General features: G+C 40.1%; 1 protein-coding gene across 1 annotated transcript; it reads left to right on the top strand.

The window, feature by feature from the left end:
* Window positions 1-4514: 4514 nt before the first annotated feature.
* LOC149262974 (uncharacterized) lies at window positions 4515-5162 on the top strand. Its single transcript, XM_089384527.1, has one exon. It carries the CDS (start codon window positions 4515-4517, stop codon window positions 5160-5162), a length of 648 nt encoding a protein of 215 aa, XP_089240653.1.
* Window positions 5163-11478: the final 6316 nt, after the last annotated feature.

Here is an 11478-nt window from a genome sequence, read left to right as displayed (position 1 = left end):
TGAAATGAAGTATTATTTCCGCTGCATCTCTGTATTTATGGTTATCTCTGTAATTTCTTGCATTCCTGTTTAAATCCAGATCAGTGGTATCAAAGCGGTCTGCTTTTTCTCTGTTTTTCTTTGCATGTCCCCAACGAGGTCGGGATATAAGGAGCTAGGGCTCGATCTGGTTGAACCTTTGCAAGATCAGCCTCGCAAATCCTGACGGCCTCCCATGGCGGATGAAAAGAAAGATGAGGGGGCAGGAGATCCTATCAAAATCTTGCTCGAGGAATCCCTTGAGTGACAAATGAATGCGATGATGGACAACTTTGCCTAGATCCTTTAGTGGCTACCCAGAGGCGACGCATCGACTTCCAACAGCTACTCTGGAAACACCACACCGTTTAAGGTACAAGTTAAGTTTGAAATCCTCATATTCGAGGGTCAGATGGACCCAGATGCCATCGATAAATGGTTAAAATATTCTAGAGGGTTATTTTTCTGTTCAAGATTTTTCCAGTCGGGAAAATATTATTTTCGCTCTTCTTAAAGCAGCCCCCCACGTCAAGCACTGGTGGGAAACCTACTGCGAGCAGAAGATAAAAGTACGGGCTCACTATTTTCAGCCACACCCACTTGGAATTCCTTCTGGGATGTCATCAAGGAGTAGTACTACCCTATCAAAAGTTATGAGGACAAATACATAAAGTGGACCACGCTGCGACAGGGAAGAGACCAAGATGTGCCAGAGTTCACAAACATTTTTCATACCCTTCACACACAGTTGGGTATCAAGGATTCTGAGCTACATTTGGTACTCAAATACCGCGGCTGCCTACCCAGGTACATCCAGGAAGAGATGGAGTTCCTGAATATCTCCTCACTCGGCACGACGTACCGATACGCTGTCAAAATCGAGCAGAAGTTTAAACAGAAGAAGTGGGACTTTGGATCTGCAAATCCGAAGCAAGGGAAGGGCTTCCCCAAATCGCAGAACCAGGACAAATCCACGATAGGGAAAACCAAGACAACTCGTCGAAGCCACAAGAAAAGAACAACACCACGAAGTTGAAGAAGGAGACAGGAAAGTGGTGTGAGTTCCATAAGAGCCCCACTCACAACACAAGTGAGTGTCGGATCAAGTAGTCACTGGTGGCCGAGTTGAAGACTTCCGAATCAGATGCATGTTCCAACCCTGAGTTAGAACCCGACAAGGGGAATGGAAAAGGGAAGCAGATCATTGAAGCGGAGCCCAACGCCACTGTTTCCACTGCCAGGATCCAGAAGAATGAGCCCGAAGATCCAGAGGAGGGGTAGCGTCTTTTCCACTCACAGATGTGGGTGAAGGATTCACCGATGCAATTCATTGTCGATAGTGGTAGCCAAAAGAACCTCATTTCAACAGAGGTCGTGAAGCGGTTGGGCCTACCGACTACACCACACCCGCAGCCATACAGTAGCGAGTGGCTTCACCAAGGACGAGATATCCGAGTTTGCCAATATTGTCGCCTTCCCTACAACATCAAACCCTTCAAAAATGAGGTATTGTGTGATGTTACACCTCTGGATGTTTGTGATGTATTATTAGGCCAGCCATACTTGTGGAGGTGACATGTTGTGTATGAGTCAAGGCCTTGCACTGTTATTATTTCTTTGGGTAATTCATTATATAGGATACCGAAGGTAGCCCCACCTACTGCCACCTCTTTGATCACTGCTAAGAAAGTCAACAAACTCATATCCCAGACTAGGAAACTCGTTTTCTGTCTAGTTCACTCCCAAGGTAAGGAGAAGATCGTTGCCACATCCATGACCCCCGCGAAGGATTCCTCCACGCAGCAGCAACAACAACAGAGGGATATGGTCACGAAAGAACATAGGAATAGCTTCTCCTCACCCACAGGGGTACCACACAAGTTTCAGGTGGGCAACAAAGTCTGGTTGCATCGGTAGAAAGAACGCCTTACCAAAACCCATCAGAAGCTCAAACCACTCTGACATGGTCCTTACAGCATTACCAAGGCTGTGGGAAACAAGGTTTTGGAGCACAGTATTCCTCCATTCCTTCACTTGCACCAAGCATTCAATGTGTACCGCCCTCGACCATGCTTCCCACCATTATTGGACACATCCGAGATTGCAGAACAGCTCACCAGGGACCAAGTTCAGCAGATGGAGGAAATCAATGCAATGGGGACCATTGCTTCCTAAGGGGGGAGGAATGATCCAGGTGGATGTTGGTGGCCACTCACCTATCCCACTCGGACCCCCACAACTGTGTCTTTCATTTTTTCAGTTTCCGTAATTGTAGCACAATTTACTATTTTTAGCAGTTTTTCAGGTCTTGAACTTCCGGAGCCGTTTTGAGGCCCTAAACGACGTTTTTTTGGGAAATCTGGGAGAAACATGGACCATGTTGCTCTTCCAAAAGTTATATTTCTCGGATAGATCTTTCTAATGAGCTATTGTACGCGTCAAACGGAGATCGGGTGCCAAAGTTACGACCCTGGGAAGTCGATGTACCAATTTACCCAAAACGAGGCCCACAACTTGGCGTTTCATCTTCTAGGGTTAGGTTTTTGGATGTTTAGGGTTTTCCATAGTTTCTCAACAATAAATAGGCCTTTGAGCCTCATTGTAACACAGTTCAGAGGCATGTGGCCGCCACATCTCTTCTCAGAGATAAGCTACCATCGCCCTAGCTGGTTTATTTCCATTTCTGTTTGTAAGCATATTTCAGTATTTTACATTAATGAAATGAAGTATTATTTCCGCTGGACCTTTGTATTTATGGTTATCTCTGTAATTTTTTGCGTTCTTGTTTAAATCCGAATCACTACCACTTCACCTATGGTCTGAGGACATATTCAAGTGCATTGGGAATGCGCTCGGGACTTATTTGGACTATGACATATCCTACATTGTCACTAGTAACATGGATATGGCGCGCATATTGGTCCATATTAATACTCGTGAAGGTTCGGAAGCTAGCCTGAATATTCAGTCGAGGAACACATCCTATCTACAAATCCTAGATTATGAAGGAGTACCTTTCAGGTGTCGACGATGCCATAAGGTTGGTCACTTGTATAAGGAATGTCCATTGATCGTCTCCAGACTTCCTATCGATTCACAATCTAATGATCCTGCAACAGACGTGCCATCTGGATCTCAGGATAGGCGGCCTGCTAAAGCTATCTGTTGCCCTCCAAGATCCAAAGTACAGTGACATGGTACGAGCTCAAGACCTATTCGACCTGCCTCACCTCCCATCACCAGATCCCATGCAACAGTTGCTGCTGGTATAACTTTGGGTAATCTATCCTCTCCTCTCACTCTATTTCCTCCCTTTGTTTCTGATACTTTTCTTTCAGATTCTTTATCTGCATCATTATCACTTTCCATTATATCATTTGCTTTTGTCTCCCCCCCTCTTATTTGCCCCTCTGTATCCCCTTCGCCCACCTTCTCAAACACCCTCCCTGATATCCTTGATGCTCCTCTCTCTGCTTCCCTTTTTGAGACTTCTAATGACTCTCATCCAAGCCATCCTTATCTTCTCTGCTCCCTGGTCAAATCAACATCCGATGCATGTTCTGATCTTGGTATCGTTCCCCCTCTGAAAACTTCCAAATATTCCAAGGGCAGACATTCTTTTATGTCCAAGGTTATTCATCAAGCTAGCCTGGATGTTGTCGGGGGTAGACAAATTTCCATCGAGAGGGTCCTTAGAGCTATGACCACCCTTCCCTCTGGTCCTCCATGAAGTGGATCTCTTTCAATTATTGTGGGTTGGCTAGTCCTGCCAAAAAGATAGCCTTCCGAAGACTCCTCGAACTTGAGAGGGTGGAAATCATTTTCCTACAAGAAACCCTTGGACTTATTGATCAGATTATCCTCACCCTCAAAGCCCTTATATCTAGTTGGCATTTCATGCATTAGATGTTTGTGGTCGATCTGGAGGTATTTATTTTGGGTACAATCCTAGGGCAATCAAGCTGCTTAATATTTGGGGAGGTGATGGCTTAATTGGGGCTGACATATTTTCTTCAGATCTTGGGAGGGATTTGAGACTTATTAATGTATACAGTCCATGTATTAACCAGGTTTCATATTGGGAAAAACTCCTCAATTCTTCTTTCATGCATGCAGATAACATTATCTTGGGGGGAGATCTCAATTTTTCCATTGGGCATGCTGAATCGTGGGGACACAATGCACAAGTTGATCCACTTTCTGACCCCATTAGCCTACTACTAGAGGAACACCACCTCATTGATATCCCTATGGCTTGACCTCTCCCTACCTGGCAAAACAGAAGAATTGGAGATAATTTTCTTGCCAGAAGACTAGACTGTTTTCTCTTAAAAGAAGCTCTTATTAGAAGCCTCTCCCTATACATACAATGGGTCGGATAAGGTGGATTATTAGACCACTCTCCTATCTACCTTGAAATTGTTGGAGCTGCGCCAAAGCCAAAAGGCCCATTTAAGTTTAATTCAACTTGGTTCAAGGATGAGGATTTCATCAAAATGGTCTTTGATTATTGGAAATCTCTTCCCCCTACTCCTGGTCAGTCTCACACTGAATGTTTTGCTAAAAATCTTCTCTATCTTAAGCGTAAAACTATTGAATGGGCCAGAGTTAAACGGGACAAGAACAAAATCATTCTCAACAATATTGAACATGAGTTAGCTGATCTGGTCGTGGTGGATGGAAGAGGATTTGATTCTATTGAAGCTAAAGAGTGCCTCACAAATCTTGAAGCAGAGAGGACCAAAATACTGAAGGACAAAGAAGAAACCTGGAGACTAAGGAGTCGAGCCATTTGGTTACAATCTGGGGATGACAACACAAAGTTTTATCATCAATTTGCAAATGGTCGTCATGCCATCAATACGATTTGGCACTTGGAGAACGATTTTGGTCATCGGGTACAATCCTTCAACCAATTGGCCAATCTCAGTACATCACATTTCAGACAACTCTTTAAGGCTCCTCAGGAAGCTACTCTCACTGAGATTATCAAAGTTGTCGGATTGTTCCCTAGATTCATTGATCAAGATGCTACAGAGGATCTCAACAAGCCTGTATCTATGGGAGAATTGGAAGGAACTCTTAAATGGTTTAAAAAAGATAAGAGTCCTGGGCCGAATGGATGGCTGTTGAATTTTATCTAGCCTTCTTTAAAGTGCTAGGAAATGACTTGCTTTAGACCATTGAAGAAGCCTAAATCAGTGGTCGTATGTATGATGCTTTCAACTCAACATTCATCGCCCTTATTCCCAAATCTGACTCTCCCCAAACCTTCAATGAATTTAGGCCTATTTCTCTCTGCAATTGTATATATAATATCATCGCCAAAATCATTGCAAATCGCCTAAAGCCTATTTTATCTAAGCACATCTCATCAAAACAATTTTCCTTCCTTAATCATCATCAAATCCATGAAGTTGTTGGCACTACACAGGAGGTACTTCATTCTATCAAGATCAAGAGGCTAAAAGGTATGATCCTTAAGATTGATTTAGCAAAGGCTTTTGATCGTACCAACTGGCTATATTTGAGAATGCTATTGACTCACTTGGGTTTCCCTATTGCTTTCATTAACTGGATCATGTGCTGCATTACCAATGTCTCTTATAGTGTTCTCATCAATGGGTCTGCTTCTCCATTTTTTCATGTTGAGCAGGGTCTAAGACAAGGTTGTCCACTCTCTCCCCTTCTTTTTCTACTGGTCATGGAAGGATTGAGTCAGCTCATATCCGAGGAAAGAAGATTGGGTAGGCTACAAGGTATTAAAATTACCAACAGTTGCATCATATCTCATCTGCTCTTTGTTGATGATGTCCTTATTTTCCTTAATGGATCGATTGGTGATACATCTGTATTTTTTTCTGTCCTCAAGTCCTTCTGCTTTTCTACTGGCATGGAGTGTAATCAACAAAAATCAACCCTGACTGCTGTTGGTTTCTCCCAATATGAATCACATTTTGTACATCAGAGATTCCCCTTTACTATTCTTCCCTTTGATGATGGCCTCAAATATCTTGGTTTTCGACTCAAGCCCATTCACTACAAGATAGCTGATTGGACATGGCTAGTGGCAAAGATTGAAAGGAGGCTGAATATCTGGCACCATCGGTGGCTATCTAGGGTTGGGTGCCTCACTCTTATAAAATCTGTTCTGGAGGCAACACCAGTGTACTGGATGTCCTTGGCTTGGATTCCAAGGGGCATCTTGGCTAGAATACAATAGTTGTCCTATGGAAGGGGAAACAAGAAGGACATACTTATGCTTGGGTCAGATGGGATCACATTGCACTTCCTAAGAAATGGGGAGGTTGGGGCATGAAAAATATTGAAGCCTTTGCAAAAGATCTTGCTGCCAAGATGGGTTGGAAAGTTCTTATTGCAAAGAATCTGCGGTTGGAGGTGGTCATTTAGAAATATATCAATCCACTCCACCTCCTTGATTGGATCAAACGCCCCACTTGGAACAGAACTAATATCTCAACTATCTGGCGTGTTGTTTTGAACTCTCTATCTTACATCCGTGATGGTCTGGTCTGGAGGGTTGGATCTGGTGACTTGGTCTGCATTGGTATGGATCCTTGGTTTAGCTGTGGGAACACATTTCATCTTCCACCAGAGCTCATACAATTTCTCTCGAACACTCATATCTCATGCCTTGCACACATTGTTGATCCAGACAACTCATCTATTTTCTCACAGGCTTGGAAATATGCTGATCAATTAGGAATTCCATATATCTAGCGTAATGTATGGAACTCCTACACTAATGCCCTCTCTGAATCACAGAGGGTGAGGATGAGCTCATTTGGGTACATGCACAACATGGTTCCTACTCTCCTAAGGAAGGCTACCCCTTAATATTCTCTGATCATAAGCCACCTATTATTGACTGGTGGTGGCATGCTCTCTGGAAGTTGAAGGCACCTCCAAGAGCCAAGTTATTCATGTGGTGTATCCTTCGTAATAAATATCTCACTAGGGATAATTTACAAAGGCAATCATTTCTAGGACCAACCTGGTGCATTCTCTTTCGATAGGCTGCTGAATAAATTGAACATCTTTCTCTGCACTGCTCTATCACCACATCTTTTTGGACACAAGCTCTATCAACACTACATCTCTCCAACAAATGACAAGGTATAAATATCTTGGAGGCTTGGAAACCATGGTGGACTAACGCACAACCAACCAAAATCAGGAACCTTCCTCTTCTGATCTGTTGGTGTATCTGGTTGCTCAGGAACAAGCTAATATTCAAGGGAATCACACCTCAATGGACTTTAGCTTTAGCTCATCTTATTACTATTTACAACAATATTCTGAAGGATGATCATCCTCACCCAATTGACACTATTACTGCTGAAACCATATATAGGAATATACCATGGGAATATTTTGATGGATCAACAAGAAGAATGGTTGTGGAGGGGGTGTTCTCCTTCATCTCAATGAAAATCATTATTTCAAAATTTAGATGGGTCTAGGAGAAGGAACAAACAATTATGCTAATCTCATTACCCTTCGACACTTATTATACTTTGCACTTGAGAAGGGATGTAGACACATTCAGATTTTTGGCGATTCCAAACTCATCATAACATGGTTTAATCAACTATTTTTCTATCACATGCACACACTCCGAAATATTTTGGATGAGGCTTTGCTACTGAAATCACAATTTGACTCTATCATTTGTCATCACATATACAAGGAGCACAATTGGATTTCTGACAGACTATCCAAGGAGGTCGCGCTCCAACCATGGGGGCATTGGATGATCCAGGAGCAAATAGGGCATGAGTACTACCAGTATTTTCATAGACCTTATGATGATCAGCAACATCCTGGGGCAGTCATGCCCTGATTTTGATGATTTTATGATATGATAGATTATATTTTATCAGGCTACTTATGTACATATTTATTTTTAGACATGTAAATTTGTATTTAACATAACAATATCCCATCCTAGGACAGATTTTGGACAATTTATTAGATTGTGGCAATAGCCACCCTATCTCGCATATGCTTCCCGAAGCATCTACAACATGTAATTTTCAACATATTAATGAAATTTGTGATTTTTCCCTAGGAGAAAAATTTTGTCAAAAGAAAGAAAAGAAAAATTATTATATAAGCATGGGTTTCATGTTTTGTTTATTTTCTTTTAGGTCAAATCGCCTATTGAGTGCTTCTAGGGTGTATTTCATGAGTCATACTCCTTATCATAATGATCTAGAAGCTTCTTGGGCTCATTGTATCAAAGAAGAAAATTCTTTTGTGTCAAAATTATGTCTAGTCTCTCCTCTACCAAGTCAACCTTCTCATTCTTCATGTCGGCCTAATAGAGGAGCTTCAAACAAATATATATAGCAATGAACTCGACCTAGTTTGGGAAGAAGTGAGGTGGAATTAGATTTTCAACTTGTTAGTGAAAAGGTGAATGTGAAGAGCCTAAAAAGGGAAGGAAAGCTATAGCAAAAGAGAGGAGATAATTTCAAAGGAAGATAAAATATCTATCTTTTTCTCACACAAGCAAGTAACTTGAAGTATTGCAAAGCCAAAGATGCAGGAGTGAACAAACAAAAATTGCAGAGGTGGAAGAAAGGGGTCGAGACCCTAGTTGACTTGATTTGAGATGCTTTCTTGACTTGATTTTGGAAGTTTAACTTTTCTTCGTGAGAGGTTGGCTTGGTGGATGGAGGAAAGTATTTGTCTTGGTCTAAAGGTCTTGTTTGTCTTATTTGATTTGGTTTTCAAAGAGAAGAAATCTTTGGGTTTTTCCCTCAAAGAGGATTATTTCCCTAGCTGACAGCCTACATCTTGTGTCTTTGATCTTCATGTTTATGTTTTGGTAATTTCTTGATGATAAGAAGATAAAAGAAGACATAAATCAATTAAAGAAGAGATAAAAGAGGATAACTAAATATCACAACTATCAAGATAATAAAATATTTCTGCCTTTATGATTTTCCAATAGGAACATTACTTTGATATTCACATAGAGTCTTCTCAATATTCCATAAGTGATGTTCTTAAGTAGGGAGGACATCCTAGGGAATACCACCCACAAATAATGTCTTACACCAAGCTTAATTAAAAGAATGAGTTTTGTTGGGGTACATTACACTTTGAGTTCATAAGGACCTCCTCGGTACCTACACTAAAACCATCATTTGGCCCTCTTATATACATTATTAGGGACACATAAGACCAATTTTATTTCACTCCTCGACATTCCCTATCATATGAGATCATATCCTATTTTTAGCATTTTCTATTTTTAGTAAACACATAAGATAACATGTGATGGTGATTGGGAATTGAATGGGCTATGACATGGCGATTTCCTCCATCATTTCATCCCTAGGGCCCCTAATACAAATTCCCTTTGTTCGTTTTGGGTAACTACCTTATCCACTCACTTATTAGATTTTTTGTTGACTTTCACTTCCAATTTCGGAGTTTGCATGTGTACTAGTTGAATGTGTTAGTTATTAAATCAATTATAACTTATTTCTAACTCTGCTCACTTTCAATTAACCCTTATATTGGATATTCTTCTAATTTAATAGTCTCCCACTTTAATTTTGGCTTTATAGCTAATTCGAAGAAACTACTCTAGTTAGATGAGTACATGCACAATAGAATCCCAACCTAATTCAAATTGGTTCTTCCACCTGGAGAGTCTATATATTGTATCCATGTTTAGCAATCATAATATGTCATATTTTTATATAATGCATCATGTAATTTGAATTTCTTGTTTGGTTACTTAGTCAAATTTCTAACTAATTTTCACACATAAATATTGAACTTGTGTCTAAAATCCTACATGGTATCAAAGTTGAAGTGTGTTTGTGAAGAATATCAATATTTTATTGTAGATTTGAAAATTTACAACAACCCACAAAAATAATGGATCATATCTCAATGATTCTACTCCTTTCAACTACTTTGAATGGAAACCTAAGATTCTAGCGTTGTTGCACAACAACAAACTCTATAGGATCATAATGGGGACAAAACAAAGCCTACATTAGCCATTGAGAAATCAAAATAATTCAATAGAATGGATGAAACCTATGGGATTCTTTGTTCGTGAATCTCCACTAATTTTATCTTTCAAATATATGAGTGTAAAACTCCTAAAGAAGTTTGGACCAAATTGGAGGATCTATTTGACAAGCAAGATGGGTTGAGGGGACATCAACTTGAGAATGAGATGATCACAATGTATCTATCCAACTTTGAGACTCTTCAAGACTAATTCTCCATTTTCAATACATTAATGACTTAAATAAAAGCTTGTGCCATACATAGGAAAGAATAACAACTCGTTCTTTTGGTGCTTTGTAAGCTAGGACATAAGTAGTCCATTTTTGTCTCTTCTTTACATACTATTAAACTTTCCATGGGTAAAAATTGGAAGATGTCATCTCTGGATGAGTATATTGAGTCCTTAATTCAATAGCAAACCAAGCTCATACCCATGGGGTCTCTTAAATCTACCAAACCCCATGCAATTGTAGTGCAAGAATCAAGCAGGAAGACTAAGTAGAATATGAGTAAGAATGAACTAGATAACAAGAAGGAATCCAAGCAAAATCCTATCGAGGAGGGTTTGAATTCCAAGGAAGGAAAGGGAAGGAAGGTGAAGTACACATATTACAATAAGGAGTTCCATCTTGAGAGGTATTGCATGAATAAAACTATTGATTATATGGCATGTGTACTCCAAAAACATTTATTGGATGATTACATACTAGATAATGCCAAGAAGAGGAAAGGAAACTAGCCACTAGATGATAAAAGTAAAGGTCATGCATCACTAACTACTACTTCACCTTATAATACTTAGGTGCTTCAACCGATTCTATTTCTCACTTGGAGACTTGTCCTAGACAATCCATATATTTGGGAGATGACACACCTATGGAGGTTTGTGTAGAAGGGAGAATTGACTTGGGGCATATAAGCTTTAACAATGCACTTCATGTTCCTTAGCTTTTAGTTAACCTCCTTTCCATTTAAAATAGGGTTAGGAAAAAAATGTAGTATTCACTCTATATACAATGGTGATTTCCAACATGTTATATGATTCTAGAGTTTCTATTAAAGAGGTGAAATGCCATTCCAAGTTATAGGTTTTCTCTTAGTTTATTCCAATTTCCAAAATACGATTTTTCTCTTCTAACAAATGTTAATGGGGAGAGCAGGTAATGGCATGGGAGATTTGGTCAACATAATTATAAGTATTTTGATTAAATATCCAAATAAGGAATGGTTGAAGATTTGTCACATATCCAATAACAAATGGAGTTTGTGAGGACATTTGAGGCTAGGAGAGCCTCCTCCTACTTGAGCTAGTGCATGTTGACATTATTGGACCTTTTCCTCACCCATTTAAGAAAATATATGTGTTAATATTCATTGAGGAATTTTCAAGATATACATGGA

Source organism: Pinus tabuliformis, chromosome 6 (assembly GCF_031772625.1).
Source record: "Pinus tabuliformis cultivar Carrire ecotype Pingquan chromosome 6, CPIR1, whole genome shotgun sequence".
Classification (NCBI taxonomy): domain Eukaryota; kingdom Viridiplantae; phylum Streptophyta; class Pinopsida; order Pinales; family Pinaceae; genus Pinus; species Pinus tabuliformis.
The sequence above is the reverse complement of the archived record's forward strand: the minus strand, read 5'-3'. Positions and strand labels throughout refer to the sequence as shown.